Here is a 21,766-nt window from a genome sequence, read left to right as displayed (position 1 = left end):
TCGTGCTCGTCCGTGTCGGGGTTGGGCCCGGTTCTCCGGCGCTGTGGGCGCTGTTGAGTTGCTGCTGGGCTCGTCCCCTCCCGGGTGTTCCATCCCTGTCCGGGGGCGGCCGGAGGTGTCAGGCCGGGCTTGCATCCGGTGCGGGGAGGAGGCGCTGGCTGGAATTGGTGCTTTTCTCCTTGTCCAGTGGCGGTTGGTTGGCCCCCTCCATGCCGGCGGTGGCTGGAGTTGGCACCTGGGCTGGAGTTGGCGCTTCTGCTCCACACTGGCTGTGGGCCTGGGGACACTGGTGTCCCGTCGTTCCGGGGCTGTCAATTGGCCCGGCGGGATAGGCGTAGTTGAGCTGGGGTTCGTGCTTCTTCTCCACTCTGGCTGTGGGCCTGGGCTGCTGGTATCGTTGGTCCGGGGTGGCCCCGGACATCTCCAGCCACCCCCCAGGCGGGGATGGGACATTCAGGGGATGGGAAGAATGGGGTGGTCCAGTGGCGGTACGACAGCGCTTGCGGCGACGGGGACCCGGGTTCTATCCTGGCTACAGATGAGGCGCGGGTCCGTGTGCGGGTTCTAACCTGTCTCCCACTCATATCTGCCCTCTCTCTCTCGCTGTTACACCCCACTCTCCCACTACCTGTTCCTTTGGGGGGGGGGGATGAGAGTTTTACACATAAATCATGAATAAAGATACGAATTTATACCCAGTTTCTTAAGCCAGCGCTTCGTTCGCTTTTTCTTTATGGTGAATGACCTTTGACAAATCCCACGATTCCTTGCGTTTTTCAGAATACCGAACTCGCTTATCACAACAGGGAAAATTATAAAATTGGTGGATAAGTAGATTTGGCCTATTTCCACATCTGTTCTGATGTGTAAAAATGGATAAAAAGCAGCTACCAATAAATCCAATAAAAAATGAAGGGAAATATATTCAATTGAAGAGTGGTTTGTATGTGGAATGTGCTACACAGGAAGTGGCCGAGTCAAATAGCTTTATTAGTTAAACGGTACGCGATAGCGCTACGATTTTACTTCGGAGTCACGTGAGTGACTACGTGAAGAACCCGCTCAGCGCGCATGCGCGACATTAACGCCAGCAGTGCAACAGCGGCTGCAGCGGGAGTTAGGCGCTCTCGCTACAGAATGAAACGGACCGTCAGGTGAGTACTCTGAGGTCGGGTTTCTATTACAGGGGAGCCTTTTTCTGCTTGTGTTTTACAGGCAGAGAAAAAGGCTCTGGAACAAAACTGTCCCCCGTTCGAGAAGGAACGTTTTCCGTCGGGGAGGGTGGCAGCAACAGGCGGTAGGAGCGTTTACCCGGTGTTCCGCTATTCCCCGACACCGTGCCGAGCCGAGCCCGCTAGTACCTGAGCAGCGGGCTGGATGCATAGCCACCCGAAGAGGCATCCGGCAGGTGTTTTTCCCGATTTCGGACGGGACGTCTCTCCACCCGCACGGGGGGAGAGAGAGCCGCCTGAGCCGCTGGAGCGGCTCTCGGTGCAGGTGCCTGCGAGACGCGCTGCTTGAGGGGCGCTCTCGCTTCTACAAGGCACAAAAGCTCTAGAAGAACCTGTCCCCCGCTCGACTCCAGCGGAGGAGCGTTCCATTGCAGGGGGGGCAGTAACAGGCGGTAGGAACAATTACCGGGCGCTCCGCTATCCCCATCACCGCGCCGAGCCCAGTCCCGCTAGTGCCTGAGCTGCGGGCTGGATGTTTAGCCATCCGAAGAGGCATCCGGCCAGTGGCTTCCGACTTGTCGGAGGGGACGTCTCTCCACCCGCATGGGAGAGAGACAGCCGCCTGAGCCGCTGGAGCGGCTCCTGGAGCAGGAGCTTCTGCGAGACACGCTATGTGAGGGGCAGTCTCGCTGGAGGGTTCAGGCATACCCTCCACAGTGCCTAGGCACTGCCCATCACTTCCTCCTTAGTGTGGTTAGCTTTGGGGTGACCAGGGCTGGGCTGGTCATGAAGAGGGGGTCGCTGGCTGAAGAATTCGGGAGTATGCCAGGGGTGCAGGAACAGGAAGAGCTGCTGGGTGTGTGTGGACTGCTACGTGGCTACCCCACGTGCAGGAAGGCCATTAGAGCCTAAAAACTAACGGCCAGCGTTGACCACCTCTCCGACAGGCACCTACAGGAGCAGGTGGTTAATAAGGCTTAAAATGTACAGCTCCAATGAATTATAGTCCTTCAAAGTGCCGGCACTCAACAGCCAAATCTGGGGGCACGTCGGGACAAATACTCAGACCAGGAGCTGATACTGCCGCGGATCCTCAGGCTCCTGACGTCAGCCATCACACCATTTGCTCGTTTTCTGTGGACAATACGGAGATGACCACTAACTAACAAATCACTCTCGCACTGTTGTGCAACACGCAGAGCGAGATAAATTACCTCCGTATATAAATCATAAGACCTGCCCTAAATCCCGAATTTGGGTTGTGCTAAACCCCAGCCACTGAGTCAGCCTCACGGCTCTTTGGCAAAAAACCTCACGGGAATAAAAACTTTCGGCCTCATGAGGGCAGGCCCCAGGACGAGCAAACCCAAAAATACAATACCCAAGCGGCAGCACCCCATCGCGTCCACCAGTCGATGTCTACCATATGGGACTGGTGAAATCTCGGGGACCGCATTTGTTTATGCCCGGGAGTCTTTTAGACCATGGCCCAGAGCAGGACCCCATGGAAAATGCGCCACCCCCAACATCACCGCCACGTCAGACAACGCGCCAGACTCGCTGGTCTGGGAAGAGACAGAAGAAATGCCCATATCCATGGAGGTAGGTGGGTCTGGTGCCTACAAGAATATGTAAAATAAGGAATCTAATTTCAAAGGATACTTTATGGCAAGCATTGGCCTCAAATATGCTTACTATTCAGTACCCATTCAAAAGGATCTACGCAGATACCTAAAATTTACCTGGATGGGGCAACTATGACAGTTAAAGCATTACCCCATGGGGTAACGTCAGCTCAAGGTTACTCATCAAGATACTAAAACCAGCCCAGGCAAAACTAATAAGAAGACCATGGAATTGGCTATGTCAGCTGTTTTTCAGCTACAAAACAGTTTTTGAAACCCTGGGGTTTGTTTTACATCCAGATAAATCAAAGTTGAAGCCATCCACTATCATGGACTACTTAGACTTCACAATTAATTCAGTCCATATGACTGTAACTTTGCCAAAAGACAAAACGGTTGAATTGGCACAATTATGCCACAATTTAATGGTCAACGAGCAACCAACTATTCGACAAGTAGCAAGAGTAATTGGGAAAATGGTAGCAGCATTCCTGGCTACACAATTCGGACCATTGCATTATAAAATCTACAAAGAGCAAAGCTACAGGCATTAAAATATCATGCAGGTCATTATGATCGGGTCATGAAATTACCCACTGAAACTATATCAAAACAGTTGGCATAGTTTCAGCCCTATCATTATCTATCAGGTGGTAGATGGACTAACCTAAAGTCATCATTACTACTTACACGGGGCATTAATTATTTAGCGATGTTGGATGCCTTTTATGGATTAAAAGCATATACATCAAATATGCATCACTGCATGTACGGTTACAAATGGATAATACTACGGTGGTGGCCTACATTAACCATATGGGAGGCATAAAATCGTTATCATGCGACAAATTGGTCAACACAATTTGGCAATGGTGTGTCAAAAAGACATATTTGGCTGTCAGCAACTTACCTATCAGGTAAGCTAAATACAATGGCAGACACCAGGTCACGCAAATTCAATGACAACATCGAATGGATGTAAAACCCAAAGTATTTGCAAAAATTATCAAGCTATATGGCACGCCAGATATCGATTTATTTGCATCAAGGCTAAATCACCAGATACCTATGCATGTCGCTTGGGAACCAGACCCAGAGGCAGCAGCGGTAGTAGATGCCTTCACGCTGGATTGGGGAAATTCCTTCTTCTATGTTTTCCCTCCCTTCTGCCTCATCAGTCAGGTACTACGAAAAATACAGATGGACTCTGCATCAGGGTTTGATAGTACCCGACTGGCCTCAGTGACCCAGAGTTGTTAACTCACCATAAGCATAAGACCTCACGGGAATAAAATGGGTGGCTTATCAGGCATAAGCCACCCATGCCATGAGAAAATCAAACTCATGGGTTGCAGGGTTTTAAACAGACCTTATCTGGAACTGGGATTGTCAGAACAGACCATCAACACCATGTCAGCATCCCTTTCGAACATCCACTAAGAAGCAGTACTTAACCAGCATCAAGAAATGCGAGAAGTACTGCCAGGAAACAGGGACCACGTACACAACAGCAACAGTCACCAACGCACTGGAGTTCCTGGCCTACCTACATCACAAAGAGGAATCAGCTACAGTGCCGTCAACACAGCAAGGAGTGCCCTGTCTGCTTATTTGAAACCAGCACCAGGACAACAGCCGATGGGATCCCATCCACTGGTGGTCAAATTAATGAAGGGCATCTATAACATCAAACCTCTAGACCAAGGTATACCCATTTATGGGATGTCAGTGTGGTCCTCCTGACGTACCTCAGGGGATGGCCACCAGCCAGATCCCTCAGCCTCGAACAAACTACCCTGAAAACGCTCATGTTGATGGCACTTGTATCCACTCAGAGGGTCCAGTCACTACATCGATTGCGAATGGACAACATGGTGAACCACCCCAGACCAGATCTCGTTCATCATCCAGGGTCTGGTAGAACAGAGCAGGCCAGGTATAGCCAATCCAGTTGTGGTGTTCCGGGCTTACCCGCCAGAGCCGCGGTTGTGTGTCATGACCTATCTACTATATTATATAGACACAACCTATAACATCAGAGGGAGTGAAAAAGCCTTATGGGTCAGCCACAAAAAACCTCATGGCCGGGTAACGAGCCAAACCATTGCAAGATGGCTCAAGCAGGTACTAAAGGCTGCCGGAATAGACTAACTTTTTTCAAATCTCATTCCACCAGGGCAGCGTCTACATCAACGGCCGAAAGAATGGACGTACCGGTTGACCATATTCTGACGACAGCAGAATGGTCGAGGGAAACGACATTCAGAAATTTTTACAATAAGCCGTTGACGAAACCTGACTTGTTTGCAGAAATTTTTTACAAACTGCAAATATTTAATTTAAGCCCGGGGGAGCAATTTAATGTGTTATTGTTACTAAATACCATTTTTGTTTCTCGAAAAACAGATTCATTGGTTGGTTACGATAACACACTTCCTCCCTCAAGAACTTCGGCAGTGAGTGAAATAAAACTGTTACACGGTTTGAAATCACAGAGCTTTGAAGTCTTCACGTAGTCACTCACGTGACTCCGAAGTAAAATAGTAAGATTAAACGAGAACTTATCAGTTTGAAGTTTGATCTGTATTTTATGAGGAGTTACGATGAGGGATTACGTGCCCTCCGCTCCCACCCTCATAATATAGGTCAAACTGATAACTGATGTCTCCTTTTCTTTACTATGTTTACTTCAATAACTGTGTCTATCTGTGATTCCACGCCGCTGCTTGGAAGTATGCCGCGCATGCGCGCTGAGCGGGTTCTTCACGTAATCCCTCATCGTAACTCCTCATAAAATACAGATCAAACTTCAAACTGGTAAGTTCTCATTTAATCTTACAATTTTTCATCAGCTCACTCCCCGTTCTCCTGTGCTACGAGTACATCAAGTTTCGTTCCAATCAGTAGTATATTGTAAAAGTTAGGGAGGTTTAAAAATCTTAATAACCGCGCGTGCGCAGATCGATGTCCTCTCCTGCCGTCCCAGCGCTGCGCGGATTGGTCTCTTCTCCTGTCACTCCACGGGACGGTCAACCGCTTCCTGCGCCATCGCGTCTTTACTGGAGCTGAGGATGGCCGGCGGAGGTCTCCAACTGGACACCATTTTCGGAGGGACCAAATGCGGCCCGTCCTGGAGATGTCACCAAGCAGAAAGCGGAGAGTCTGATCCTAACAGAGGAGAGGGTCCAGCTCCCGCTGTGAGTCCCAAACACACCGCCAGCGCAACGCCCTGCAGCTCCAGCCCCTTCCCCTCTGGTCCCCCTCGCTGGCTCCTGTCCCCCTCCCCCGTGATACCCTCCTCTCCCCCATGTCTCTTTCCCCGACTTTTCTCTGAGCTCTCCCCCCACCCCCATCCCCCCCCCCCCCCCCCCCCCCACCTCTACTCCCCGCCCCCTCCCACATGCCTGCGCAGTCGTAGCTGCTGGTGTTTCCAGTCCGATCTGAGACCTGGCTCTAAGGGCGCCGACGGATGATGCTCCTCCGGGGAACGCAAGAAGGGAGAGGAGCGGCAACCTCGAGATCCTGGGGTGGGAGAGTGGGGGAGGAGAGGGGATAGAGGAAGAGGAGTAGGGAGGGGAGAGGAGTTATGGAGGGAGGGTGGGAGGGTGGGAGGGATGGAGGGATGGAGTGACTGAGGGTAGGGAAAAGGAGAGGTGAGGGAGGGATTAGGGGAGGTAGGAGGAGAGGGAAAAGAAGAGGGAGGAGGTGAGGAAGGAGAGGAGGGGGAATAGAGGGAGAGGAGGTGGGAAGTACAGGAAGTAGGGAGTGGGGAATAGAGGGAGAGGAGGGCAGTGGGGGAGGTTAGGGGGAGGTGAGGAGTGGGGGAGGTCGGGGGGTAGAGGGATAGGAGGGGGGTAGGGAGGGGAGAGGAGTTATGGAGAGAGGGAGTGACTGATGGTAGGGGGAAGGAGAGGGAGAGAGAGGTGAGGGATGGATTGGGGAGGGGAGGAGGAGAAGTGAAAGATGAGGGAAGGTGAAGAGGAGGGGGAGAGAGTGCTAGGGATAAGGGGAAATGAGTTGTGCCTGTGTAGTTGGGGGCTAAGGGTGAGTGGTGGAATATTGCATTGGGGGATCAAGCCTCCTGTGACCCACTTAATCTAGTAACAATTTAGAGGTATGTGGAAAGTATAAGGCGAGTTAGATGAAACTGGAGATTTATGGAATTTAAAAATCAAGACAGACTAGTTAAACTGGATAGCCTGTTTCTAAACAGTAGCCATCATCAGAGAAATGTGCAAGGTGTAGGAGCCATTAATACACACAATAAGCCTTCCAATTGTTTTCATATGTGACCTAGAGTAATGCAGCTACACCACTGTGATATAGGTAAAGTGTTTTCCCACTTAACACTTCAAACATGGTCATATTTATTTCTGACAAATAAAACTTGGGGGCTGCTTGTACAGCGAAAGACCCACCCATCATTATGACTATAGTCAAATAAGGATGATTTATGTATCTGGGTTTTGTTCTTAAATGCCTTCGGAATGTCAATGTAAACTACATTGTTACAGTAAAGGTGTTTGACTTGATCTCATCAGTTAAGATGTGCTCCCATTGTAAATGTGTAATTCCATGGAAACATATGTCCTCACCCAAAATATGTAAATAAACTATGCAATTGTAACTACTGAAATTTCTTTCAATCAGCTTTTGTTATCTTTGTACCTATAGGGCATAGAAACATGATGTACTTTGAGTTGAGAGAAATTGTTCCATTGTGATCCCTGTGTGTCTGCTTGCCCTAATTAAAAACCTACTGCATCAATGCTCCAGTCCGTGTGCCTCAGTTAAAGTCACCCTGTATGTTTTAAGCGATTCCATGTACCTTCTAACCAGCATGGAGATATGCAAATTAATAACCTCCCAAGGGTTCCAGGAAGATGTAACTAATATAAAAATCCCCGAGGGTTCCATACCTATTCGATCAACTCAGACATTGTTACTTTATTCTATGAGGTTGGAAACGTTGCTGTGAAACTGTTGGTCATCCAAGAGCAAAGAAGATTAAGTAGTGTGTTTAATATCATGATCGAATAAAAGGAAATTAAATGATTGATAATGAGAGGGTACAGATTTAAGGTCATTGTTGAAGGGCCAGAAGTGGAACAGTAAAATGGGACTTGACCTTGTTCCTTTCTTATTCATTGCCCTCTAACCTCTCTTCATTTGGAATCTGTACTTATTCTTGAGTTCCAGAAAGCAATTTGATAGGAAATTGACTGCATTTGTTATCTATGTTTCAAATCGAAACCTATTCCTTTTCTCCAGAGATGCAGTCAGACCCGCTGAGTTGCTCCAGCATCTTATGTCTATCTTTCAAGTAAGAAAAATAAAATACTCATCTTCTGACAGACACAGATAATGATAAAGCTCCAAAATGCCCCATTGCAGACGATGAAAGAAAAAGCAGCATACTTGGTTTTGTACCAAGATACAAGGTACAAGGTACATTTATTTGTCACATGTACCAATTGGTACAGTGAAATGTGTGGTCGCCATACAGACATACAAATAATAAAGAGCATATAACACAAAGTCTTATCAGAAACATCTCCACACAGCGGGATCAAAGTTTCCCACTGTGAGGGAAGGCTCCAAAATTCAGTCCTCTATTGCCCTCCCGCGGTCGGGGGGCTCCCGAACCCCCGCTGTGGCACTATGGGCGGCCAGATGTTCAGGCCCGCTCGCCGGGATGATGGAAGTCCGACGTTAGGACTGGAGGACATCCTCCGCGGCTTGGACATCCGAATCGGCCACCTCCTAAACGGAGTCCACGGCTCCCGAAGTCCACAGGCCGTGCTGGGCAGAGATGCAACGCTGGCGGCCCTTGGCAAAGGGCCCCAGGACTCCGCGATGTTGAAGTCATCGCTGGCCGCGCTGGAAGCTCTGCAAACCACAGCTCCGATGTTGAAGCAGTAGGCCCAACACTCCGGAGCTTCAACGGTGATCCCAGGTAAGGCATCGCCCACTCCGCGATGTATCCAGTGCTGCGCCGCCACCGCTGGAGCTCTGGTCCGGTCCCCGGCAGGAAAGGCCACTCCAATCCAGGTGGTAGGCCGCGAGGAGGGGGGGCGAGGACACGACTCGGAGAATATCGTGTCCTCGCCAGCTAGTGACTGGGAAACGGTTTCCCACTTACCCTACCCCCCTCCCCCACATAGAAAAGCGAAAGAAATCTCCAAAACATACTTTAAAACAGACTAAAATTTGTTTTAAAGATTGAAAAACAGACAGACTGTAGGCAGAGGCTGCCTTCAATGCGGCGCCCCTAGTACTTCAGTTTATTGGAATACACTGGAATAGAGCTGCCATTGCAAAACATTGGGAAGAATCAAAAGCTTTATCGGAAAATCATCTCCAAGCTAACACCATGAGACGATAAAACATACGAGCAGAATTAGGCCATTCAGCCCATCGAGTCTATCTACCAACAAAATATCTATCTTGTCATATGAAGGACATGAAGGCTTTGTAGTCAAAAGACTTTAAGATCGGATTACTTTGAATTTGTGAAGTAAACAACTCTAACAGTTTCAGAGTCATATGGTTTAAAGTTGATCAAAGCTGGAATCAGTAGCTATAAAAAGGGAGAATAGACATTCAACCAAGAACCAGATGCTCTGGTGGGAAAGCAGCAAAGTTGGTTCTCTGGAAAGAAAGTGCCCAATGGCTTTAAGACCTGCAGCACAAACAGTATTTTAGTGGATACTAGACCAAGTGGCACCCGTTGGGTGCCTGTCACATGGGAGGGCTGGTCCCCAATTGCAATATTCCACCACTCACCCATAGCCCCCAACTGCGCCGGCGTGGCTGACGGGTTCCCGTTGTGACACCAGAGATCCCCCCGTTGTGACACGAGTCACGGTAACACTCCCCAAATGCGCCTTGCCATCCCTCTTCCTACCCCTATCCTCCTCCAGTCTCCATCATTCCCTCTCACCCTCTCTTCACTCTCTTCTCCTCCCCTCCTGTACTCCCTCCCCTCTCCCCTACATTCATTCACTCCCTCCCTCCATAACCGCTCTCCCCTCCCTACACCCCTTCTCTCCCTCTATCTCTCTGTTCCCCCACTCCTCACCTCTCCCCTATCGCCCTCCTCCACTAAACACAATGTTTAAATAACATATCTTCTCCTCCCCTCCCCCACTCCCTCCGTCTCCTATCAACAATGTAACAAATCTCTCATTGCAATGGGTGGAACACTGTTGATGGACAGTTTATGTAAATGAGATCCCATTGTGATGTCATTGTCGGTGGAGTACTACTCACGGGCAGTTTATATGAATGAGATTCTTTCTCAAACTGGATTTTGTAAAGTAAAACATGTGAATAACTTGTTCCAGGAGCATATGGGCATGCACACAGAATCACAAACAAGATGAGCGTTTTAGTAATAGTACTAGATCAACTGGGTCCCTGTCACACTGGAGGCCTGGTCCCCCAACGCAACCCATTCCCCAACGCAATATTCCACCACTCACCCGTTCCCCCAGCACAACCCGTTCCCCCAACGCAATATTCCACCACACTCGTTCCCCCATATTCCAGCACTCACCCATAGCCCCCAACATGTGCAGGGATGTATCCCCAAGCACGGCCTCCCCCTTCTCTTGCTTTGAGGTTTAAAAAAAAGAATGTAATTGCCCCTTCTCCCTTCTGTTCAGCTGCGGGGAGTGTTCTGTGGGGAGTGGGCAGTGGGGAGTGGGCAGTGGGCTGTGGGGAGTGGGGAGTGGCAGCTGAGATCCCATTGTGATGTCATTGTTGGCTTGTGGAATGTTCACGGCAGCATATGTAAATGAATGCCATTGTGATTGGAGGACAGTGAGATGCCATTGTGACGTCGTACCTGGAAGCTGCTAGAAACCTCTCACTGCAGAGTCAGTCATTCTTCTCAAACTGGACTTTTTTTTAAACTTTAAATATCAATAACGTGAAATATAACATCAAACGTGAAGAAACTTGATACTAACGACCACGGGAAAAAGTTGAGTAAGATTCTGCAAAAGTCTTTGCGCTATTGTAAACCGTTTTGGCGTAGTTCCTTGATCTCACAGACAGACAAACAAGACGATAGGTATGTAATAATAATAATGGATGGGATTTATATAGCGCCTTTCTAATACTCAAGGCGTAGATAGGGAGATAGGTAAATAGGTAGATTAGATATTTCCATGAAAGCCCTTAACTGATTATTAAAGTTCTTAACTTTAATCACAACAATATCAAAAGCACAACATTTACATAATGTACTTTCAAAACTATTTATTGAATAAATTGTATGGGAGTTGGGATGGTTGGAAATTACCATGCGGTATTATGCGAAGTTTTTGTGTGGTCTATTGTCTTTTTGCCCTTCAAAATCTATCGTTGAGTTTAGAAGAGAGTTACTGAAACAATGGCCGGCAAGAAAGGTTTATGAAGAGATTAGGCAATCCTTTTTAGAGACTGGGAGAGTGAGAAGGGTTTTTTCCTGTAACGAAGAAAGTTTTACAGGATGAGCTATTTTGTTAGGATAAATAGGGGACAAAATTCTGTTGCTTAGCAACTAAATAACTAAAGCAAATACACTGAAGTATTATATAGGCTGGTGACATATGCAAAGCAGAACACTCTGGCAAGCAACATTAGCTGGATTTCTTATCTATTCAAATTCACCGGGAGATGTCACGCTGTGTTAGGAGTTATACTATTTCAGGATATAGGAGGTGTTGTTGAAACAAGAGATTGATTGTAGGAATATTCCGAGGACATCACAAAAACAAAGAATTAGAAACGGGAGTTGATTCTATAGTCCTTTGAACATACTTTACCATTCAATAAGATCATGGCCAATCTGATCTCAGCTACAGCTCCACTTGTATTTAAATCAGCTCTCCATAACTGTCAAATCACTATTAAATTAAAAATCTGGCAATAAATATCAGCAATGGTTTCACATGCAGGAAGAAACTTATGTTCATCTCCAAAGACAGAGAAGCCAATGCTTTTAATTGGCTCAAGGTAACTACAAATAAAAGTAAATAACATTTCCCTTATCATCTACAGTTTAATACACAATTATGTTAGTTATCTAAGTCTCTGTAAATATTATAGAGAATGATATTTCATGATTTACTGACTGGCGTTTTACAGCTAATGCCAAGAAATTATGAAACTTTAATATCTTCTTGGCACATTTCATCCTTCTTCAAATATTTAAGCAAAACCTTTTTGTAAAAACGTCTTTAAATTTGTAACTAATATGCGTTTAAAGAAACATATTGCCTCTGTGGGAGCACAGATGTTTTGATAGTACTGAAAGAAATGCACTGTAACGAACAAACCATGGCAACTAATTAGAATACAATAGAAATTAGAACATCCACTTATCCATCTACTGCTCTGACAATTTGTATTTGGTTCATGAATCACACTTGACTCTGCAGATGCAAGGCATCTATTAATCAGCAGATAATATTTTTTTCCTCAGAGTTGCTTCACATTTAAAAAAAACAAAATTAATATTTCTGTGCTTTCAGTAATTTTATAATGGATGGCATAATCGTAACAGAAAGACATTCTGAATCGGTTCCATCTTGATGGTTTGATTGAAAACTGTTGCTTCCATTAATACATATCTGACATTCTGTGCTTGCCTTGGTGCTGTTATTTTGCTTCCCCAACTATTAGCCATGTATGGTCGATAACCTCCTCCCACTGAAGAAAACCATTAGCTTTGATCCCTTATGAAAAGTTCTCCTCACCTATCACCAATTGCATCACCCACCATAATTCATGCTGAGAAAGAACCAGAGCATTTGGAACTGTGGCACTTTATTCAAATGTGAACTGCATTTCAAACTCATATACTGTCCATTGGCAGAAAAATATATTTCCATCAGACGGCACAGTGGCGCGGCGGTAGAGTTGCTGCCTTACAGCCCCAGAGACCCGGGTTCAATCCCAACTACGGTGGCTGTTGGTATGGAGTCTCTCTGTGATTGTGTGGGGTTTCTCCAGGTACCTGTACTCCGGTTTCCTCCCACATTTCAAAGACTTGCAGATTTGCAGGTTAATTGGCATCTGTAAATTACCCCTAGTTTCCAGGATAGAACTAGTCTATGGGTGATCACTGGTCAGCATGGACTTGAAGGGCTGAAGGGCCTGCTTCCAGGCTGTATCTCTAAACTATTAAACTAAACTAATCTTTGTAACATTGTCCTCCTCTGTCCTACCTCAGTCCTTCTAATAGTGTACAAGAGGTGACAGCAGAGGGATGACTCCTCCCAATAGGCAATAAGCACATTAATGCAGATATGAACATGTTAACAAAATGTTAATTGTTTCTCTCATCATAAATACTGCATGACCTGCTAAGCATTTTAAGCATTTTCTGGGGGGTTTTCAGATACACAGCATCTGCAGTTTTTTGCTTTCTTGTGTGTTTAAATATGTCCAATTTAACCTACTTCTCCAAATATTTCATTTCAAATGCCGACACATCCTAATCCTCCCAATGTAGAATCTTTTTATTCAGTAGTTATCACCTTCAGCACCTATGCTATCTCTGCCGAAGTGGATACCATTACATCTTTCCTCATTATGCTTCATTTGCCAACTCACGTCATCTGTCCGTATCCCCTCAAAGCCTCTTTGCATCCTCTTTACTACTCACATTCTCACTTCGTTTTCAGTTATTGATAAACTCAGCCACATTGTCAATACAAACTTTGAATAATTGAGGTCTAAGCATAGAACCCTTTGCGAGTCTGATAGTCAAAACCTGCAAACCTGAGAAGACCCGTTTTATTTATTTTCCATCTGTTAACCAAGTCTCAGTCAGTGCTATGGTATCACCACAATTCAATCTGCTCTAACTTTGTTCACCATCTTTTGGTTGGACCGTATGAAAGCTATTCTGAAAATCAAATATAACAAGTTCTCTGATTCACCCCATTTAGTCTCTGGGTAAAATTTCAAAGAACTCCAAAGCTTTCCCTTGCATACACACATGTTCACTTTGCTCAATCCTGTAATGATTTTCTAGGTGTCTTGACAACACATGATTTTAGTGAATAATGACAATGTCCTTCCATCATCTCCAGCTTTGCAATCTCCCAACTACTCACAGCCTACTGCTACTTTCCCATAATCCAATGCGCAGATCGGTTCTGGAAGATCCTTTGTGTCAGCCTAATCCTGTTTTACCAATCTTGTGTCTTCCAACCTTGATTCTACATTTCCTCCCTTTGTCTAGGGGTATTAGGGAACACACTAACAGGTAGATATAATATGAGAAATGAAGCCTAGTAGTTGGAAATGAATCAGGATAGTTAGAATTCCATTTTCATGGATGTCTAATTAACAGAATTCGGCAACAATAAGTAACTGAATTAGCTGATTAAGAACATAAATATTAAGAACCTGGAAATAAAAAGCCCATATCTATATTACTAAAAGTCTGTTCTTGACCGGTTTTGGCCATCTGTGCTGCGATTTCCGAGAGAACGCCGCCACCTACGGCCGTCATTTTTGGCCACCTTGCTCAGAGCCCCCCTCCACCGTGTGTGTGCCAAGGATTTTTCCCGTCTATGAAAAATGACAGAGATATTAATGATTTTACAAATTTCCCCATTCTCTCTGCTGCCCCTGCTGGCGGCAGGGGGGAGGGACTATAAAATCAGGAAGTGGTGTGCCTCAATCAGTGTCTGCAAGCTGGAGGAAGGCAGAGGGTCACGTTTCTCTGAGCTGTGAATAACACTGAACACGTCTACTCAAATGTAAGTGTCCTTAGTGGTTCTAAAACGCTTGCAGAATGTGTCTATTGGTTCTAAAATGTTTGCAAAAAGTGTTTATTGGTTCTAAAATGTTTGCAAAAAGTGTCTCTTTTGGTTCTACAATGCTTGCAGAATGTGTATTTTTTGGTTCTAAAATGGGTTTTTCTCCCCTTTCCGCTCCTCCCCTCATACCCCTACCCTCTTCCTTCCACCCTCCCCACCTCACCCCCCTCGCAGCACCCCCTCTCTCTCCCCCTCACTCTCACCCTCTCTCTCTCCTCCCCTCCTCCCCCACCTTTCCCCCCTCACCCACCCTCTTCTCCTCCTCTCCACCCCCCTCTCGGTGTCTCTGTCTCTCTCTCTGTCTCTGCCCCTTCCCTCTCTGCCCTCACTCTCTTACCCCCCCCCCCCCCCCCCCCACCCCCTCTCTAGGTGTGACTGCAAGTTGGGGGCTATGCGTCAGTAGATAGGTTGTTTATGGGATAAAAGGAGCAAATTAATAATATTAATATAATATCAAGGGGGGTAATTAGCGTGAGTGCGGGGGGGGGGGGGAATAGTTAGTGTGTGTGACGCTGCATGCCGCCTCCCCCCCCACAACCGCACGTTGGGGGAACAGACCCAACGGGTCTGCACTTGGTCTAGTGTTTTCTATAACTCAGTATGCAAATGCACTAAATGCAATATCAATAGAAGTTTGCCTTTAGTGAGTAAGGAACACAAGTAAGGTGAAGGCAAAGATGCAGCTTTATAATTAAAGCAGACACAATAGGATAAAAACACCTTGTTGGTTCAATAGATTAACTTGACGGTGAGTCCTAGATAATTTGGCTTATAAGATTTGTATTTCATCTTAAAAGGAGCTCACTAAAACATAATCAAATGCATACATCTAACTAAAACATTTCTGGATGAAATTAAAATTAACAAGCATAGTCAATAATTTAATGTATTTATTTAATAAGTATTTATATTATGTCGGAAAGTATAGTTATGAAAATAGATAGTGTTCTGTGCTCACATGAGCATGAGTTCCAAAGGTCAGAGCCAGGAGTTACTACATCTCATCAGGCTTAGAAAGGAATTTAAAGCATGAGGCAGAATATCTAGTCATCATGCTCCCTGCAGGAACCAATTATATAGATAGGACTAAGAAGGAGGTTCTACCAAACGAGATTGAATAATTGGGGTCTAATTAAAAATGTCTTGATTACTACCTAAGCCATGAGCAAACATTAAAAAGATCAACAAATTCAATGCAATGGTAAAAGATTACTTTATAAGAAATGGGATTTGCATTGTAGGGCACAATGCAATGATGAAATGTCGAACATTGGGGAAAGAGGGATTTACTCCAACAGGTTGAGCTTTACTTGAATCGAGCTTGGACCAATGGTCCATCAGACTGAATAACTAGGGCTACATGACGTTAAACAATATATTTGGGTGGGGGTGGGGATGGGGATTCAGGCGTGGAGAAATTAAGAAAATTAAAAAGAGAATTGTTTGTACACATTTACAATGACCTGCAGATGAACTGTTTTCTGTAATTAGAATCTGTTTTCTGTAATTGAATTTGAATATCGTCCAATCTAAAAGCACCATGTTACAAAATACGTTGAGCCACATCTAAGGAAAAAAAATCTGCTAACAATATAATGGAACGACCAACAATGTTTTTAGTTTCCATATAACAAACGTGCAGGAACTTGATTTATATTATAATTACACACAAAGAGTAATCTAAATCTTTACAATGCAGAGTATTATTTTTCAGTATATCCGAATATCAGTTTTGATGTGTAAGAAAGGTGTAATGAAATGATGGGGTTAATCTTTCCATTCCTCATGCCACTTCAGCTTATCCTCTGAGTGGTTAAGCTGTACAAAGAAATGAGGAAATGGGATCTTACAACACAGAAGAAGCCTGTTTATCCCATTGTGCCTGTGCGGCTCCTTGTTTTTGTACTTTCGTCCACCATCTCACCGCAGTATCATACTTCCACATTTTATCCTTAAACATGAGAATACCTCATCCTCAGATCGTTGTTCAACTTCCCTGAAAATTAAATGTAGAGCCAAATTCCACCACTTTATATGGGAAGATGACTGCAAATTTGTTAAACTCTCAATGGAAATGTTTGCCTGCATCTCCAGTCTAGATCCTTGGCCAATTACTTTGAACCCGTACTCGGTTGTTAGATCCATTTGCCAGAAGGAATAGTCTTTCACATTTTTTCCCATAATTTCCAAGTCAAAACAAATCATGAATTCATAGAATCGAGCATGGAAACAGGCCCTTCGGCCCAACTTGCCCACGCCGACCAACATGCCCCATCTACCCAAGTCCCACCTGCCGGCATTTAGCCAAATCCTTTTAAACCTATCCTATCCATGTACCTGTCCAAATGTTTCTTTAACGTTGTGATGGTACCTGCTTCAACTACCTCCTTCGGCAGCTTGATCCATATACAGTACCTATCAACCTTTGTGTAAAAAAGTTGCCCCTCAGGGTCCTATTAAATCTTGTGTATTTGTCTGTCTATGTGATGCTGCTGCAAGCAAGATTTTGAATGTACCTATACCTCACTGAACGTGCATATAATGGACAATATACTCGACTGGGCTTGAAGTTTCTTGGTTTTATACATAGACTTTGAACAAAGCGATTTCATACTCTGAAGTTGTCAAACTTGATTTTGCCAAACCAATATTATCTACTCGATAATGCCATGCATGCCATAAACAACTTGGAGTGATTGGTTTCTACATTCTTGCTGTTATTAGGAGATTGTGCAATTGAGCCTCACTTTCATACATCATATAATTAAAAAGTTCAAGCCATATGTTACTCCACGTATTAACACATTTTACAGTGAACTTTCCTAGAACTAGCAAATTAAGTTAAGTTGCACTACAATTCCTCACATATATCATCTGATCTTTAATGCAATGTCCAGACTGTGGTACCTCAACAGGAAAATCCAGTTATTGCAAGAATGTTCTGAGAAACCAAACGATAACAACAGGCAAACTGCACTCAAATACATTTATAATTAGAATCATCTCGGAACAACGAGAGGTCGGCTACACAAGTCCTGGATCATGGCTGATCTGTGTCTCAACAAATTTTATCTGCCTTGGTTCCATATTTCTTAATATGATTGTCGAAATTTAAAAAATCTAATCAATAAGTTCAAATGTAACAGCTTATTGGTTGATAGGTGGAATTTAGTCAAATATGATACTTCAACTTCTGTTTCTGCCTTACAGGATATGCCTATCTTGGAAAGAAACATCCAGATCCTATAAGATAGAAACGCCGCACTCAATAATAGAATCCCCCAATCTTTTCTCAGAGTACTATTTTACACAATTCACAAGCTGGAACTCTGGAATATTAAAGCACAAAACGGAAAGTGTCGTCAAAATAAGATAAACTACACTTTGTGCTGGTAGATTCCGGAAGCTACAAGAAGCGAGATACATGAGCAAGATCGAGATTAAGCAAAACTGTACTGCACTTTACTATTAAGGCAGACACATCGACAGCTGTGATCACCGGCTTTTGTTTAAAGCTGGCGTACATAAAACAGGGTTTTAGCGTTTTACCATAAAACAGCGTTTTTTAAACCTCATTCGGTTCAATTTCATTTTGAAGTGTAACTTTATATCTGATAATTCCACCGTGATGTTTTTGATCCCTGCTTTGGTGGTGGCTTTAACAGGTTGGATAAGGAACCCCGGCACCGATCAGCTTCCATGCAGAAGCCTTGACAGCGCTTGGCCACCTTGGAAAAGCACCTAAGATAGAAACAAAAAACTGGAGTAACTCAGCGGGGCATGCAGTATCTCTGGGGAGAAGGAATGGGTGACGATTCTGGTCGAAACACTGCTTCAGACTATGAGTCAGGGGAGAGGGAGACTAAAGATATATGGAATGGTAAGATGTGTAAACTACAAAGGAGACGGTGATCTGGGAAATGTAGAATGGATCATTGTTAGATGAGGGGAAGGTGACAACGAGCATACAATCAGCAAGATAGACACGAAAAGCTCAAGCTGGAGTAACTCAGCGGGTCAGACAGCATCCCCGTTATTGGAGAAAAGGACGAGGTGAAATTCGTGTCCAAATTCTGCTTCAGAAGAAGGATCTCGACCCAAAATGTCCCCTATTCTTTTTCTCCAGAGATGCTGTCTGACCCGCTGAGTTACTCCAACTTTTTGTGTCTATCTTCGGTTTAAAGCAACGTCTGCAGTTCCTTCCTACACAAACAATCCGCAAAGTGAATAACGAAAGGCTCCAACCCTGACGGCGCCATGGGGAGTAAGGGTGTGAAAGCCGGACTCACCTGATGGGTGTTTTGCCTCAGGGCGCCTTGATCGGAGGTGCCACTGCCACAGGGGTCTGCTTCACGGACGGTGAGGCGGGGGGAAGCATCTCTCCGCACCCGGGATGCGCCCCTCAAAGTTGCCAGCTGCTGGAAGATCTCCCGCCGGTGGGTCGGCAGTTCGGGGAAGTCTCTCGTATGGTCGCAGGACGCCCTCGGGCAGCCGAACAGGGCGATGGCCAGCAACCCCATCAGCACCGGAGCCATTCTCCTCCTCGTTAGCACAAAAAACCCCAAAAGAGTGAAAGAAGCTTTAAAAGAAAACGGGGAAGTGCTTGGCAGTGAAGGGGGCGGGGTGGTCGGGTGGGCGGGCCCGGGGCTGAGGCGCTGGGAGGCCGCCAGCAGCCGTTGCTAGGCTGCCGCTCGCCCGCCCGCCCTCCCGTCCTCCCGTTGCTAGGGCGTGAGGTGAATGAAAAGCTGCCGCCGCGCACCTGTCATCTGGCGGCTGCGCGCAAGCGCACCTACCTGTCACTGCCACGCCTCCTGGTTGTGGCCCCGCCCCTGGTGATGACCCGGTACCCTGGTTACGGCCGCAACCCCTGGCGATGAGACCACTGACCATGACCCCGCCCCTGGTCACGGCCACGCCCACTGGCCACGCCTCCTGGTCACAGCCCCATCCATGGTCACCCACCCTCTGGCATTGACCACGCTCCTCAGCAATGACAAAGCCTCCTGGCAATGACCCCCGTGGCCACGTCCCCTGGCATGCCCCCAGTCGGTAGAGGGGACTGACCCCTTCAATACCAGCTCTCCCCACACCAGCCTTGCCCTCATCCAGCCATCTCCCTCCCCGGGCCCTGCCGTACACCAGTCCTGCCCTATATCGGCCATCCTCCTATCCAGCTCCCCCTTGCCTTACACAAGCCCAGCCCAACATCAGACATCCCCCCTCTTGCCCTACACCAGGCCTACTCTTCACCAGCCATCACCCCCTCACCAGTGATCCCCTACACCAGCCATACCCCAGCCCTATGCCAAACCTAACCTTTACCAGCCATCCCCCCTTGCCCCACACCAGTGCTCCCCTACACCAGCCCCGACCCTGCCCAACATCCGACCCTGCCCAAATCCGACCGAACCATACCATGCCCAAGCATTCTTCCCCAACGCTCTAACCATCCCCACACCTCCCTATAAACATCTGTCCCCAAATCTCCTCTCCAAACCCAACTCCTGCCCAGTCCTTCCAAGCTTTCCTCCAGCTGCACACACTTCCATTTATATGCCCCAACCTCCCTCGGCCTTCTCTCACTCCAAACCCCATAATCCCATCTACTTTTGCCACCCCTCTCCTCCCAAGTCCCCAAACCCAATTCCCTCATAGTCCACTCTTTCTTCCGCTGCTTATTGTCTCTCCCCACGCACTTTGTCCCTTTATCTCTCCTACATTGCTTCTTCCTCAATGAGGTCTCTCACCAAATGTGTGGCCCCAGCCTTCACTGCTTCTTCCCCTCAACAATATCCTCTGCACCCTTCAACATGTCCCTCTCTTGCTCTCTCTCTCCACTCTATTTAATTCCCACACCTCCTCTCTGCCTCCCCCCTCAAAGATTCTCACATATTGCTCTTGAAGTGACCTTTATTATATAGTTTTTGGGGGGAAAGTTGAAACCTCTCAGATATTGTTCATCACTGGGTATTCTTAAACCATGCTGGGACTATAACCACAGTTATAACTGCAGGACAGGAGGAAGTTCAAAATAAGGGTGTGTGCATATTTTGGTCTAACTGTAAAGTATATCAACATAATCTATTTACATCTTTACATAAATACACCACAAGTATCCTTCGTTGAAAACAAGGGGAACCTTTTTTTTACTGTATTGTACAGCCTCAATACATGAACTAGTTTCCTCAGTTAGTTTGATCATCTGTATGTCCTGTGTTTTGGTCTCTCTCTTGTTTTCATTTTTTGTACTAGAGAGCTTGAAACTTTTGGTTTGACTTACTGCTGCTCTTTAAAAGTGGTTAATCCACATCAGGAATAGATTCACTCAAACAGTATCGCTTCAGGATCTTTAGGTATGTGCCTTGTGTGAAGATCTGATCAACGTAGAAGTTTCTAACCTCACTTGCAACCTTGCAAAGTCTGATCTTGACCACTTCCTGTTGTTCTGTATATTGATTTTAGAAAAAACGCTGCCACTTACGGCTGTGACTTTTGGCCATCTTACTCAGAGTCCCCCTCCGCTGTGCAGGTCCAGAGGATTTTTCCCATCAATTAAATATAAAAGAGTTATTAGTGTTAAAAAATGTTGAGATTCTCTCTCCTGAAGGCCACACCCCTTCCGGAGGCACTATAAAACCCAGAAGTGTTGAGTGCCTCAGTCAGTCTCTGCAAGATGGGGGAGCGAGAAGGTCAAGGCTCTCAGTCTGAGGTGTGAATAACACTGAACACATGTAAACTAAACTGACCTGTCAGTGCCCTTAATGTGGTTTGAAAATATAGTTTGGAAATGCCGAGGCTGTGTTGCCTTTGGTTTGAAAATGCTAAAGCTGTGTTGCCTTTGGTTTGGAAATGCTAAAGCTGTGTTGCCTTTGGTTTGGAAATGCTAAAGCTGTGTTGCCTTTGGTTTGGAAATGCTAAAGCTGTGTTGCCTTTGGTTTGGAAATGCTAAAGCTGTGTTGCCTTTGGTTTGGAAATGCTAAAGCTGTGTTGCCTTTGCTTTGGAAATGCTAAAGCTGTGTTGCCTTTGCTTTGGAAATGCTAAAGCTGTGTTGCTTTTGGTTTGGAAATGCTAAAGCTGTGTTGCCTAGCCTAATTAAAGTTGCCTTGCCTAATTAATATTGCCTTGCCCAATTAACATTGTCGTGCC

The 21,766-nt window shown here is 46.0% G+C and overlaps 1 protein-coding gene across 1 annotated transcript in view; it reads right to left on the bottom strand.

Annotated features, from left to right (window-relative positions):
• Positions 1–19,421, bottom strand: part of LOC116983823 (sortilin-like) — a 103,555-nt gene extending 84,134 nt beyond the window's left edge. Inside the window, exon 1 of the mRNA XM_033037666.1 lies at positions 18,909–19,421. Within this exon, the coding sequence (XP_032893557.1) occupies positions 18,909–19,154 (246 nt within the window). The 5' untranslated portion in view covers positions 19,155–19,421. The remainder of the gene's footprint in view (positions 1–18,908) is intronic.
• Positions 19,422–21,766: the final 2,345 nt, after the last annotated feature.

The sequence above is a fragment of the Amblyraja radiata genome, chromosome 19 (genome assembly GCF_010909765.2).
Source record: "Amblyraja radiata isolate CabotCenter1 chromosome 19, sAmbRad1.1.pri, whole genome shotgun sequence".
Lineage (NCBI taxonomy): Eukaryota > Metazoa > Chordata > Chondrichthyes > Rajiformes > Rajidae > Amblyraja > Amblyraja radiata.
This window is presented reverse-complemented; position numbering and strand designations above follow the sequence as displayed.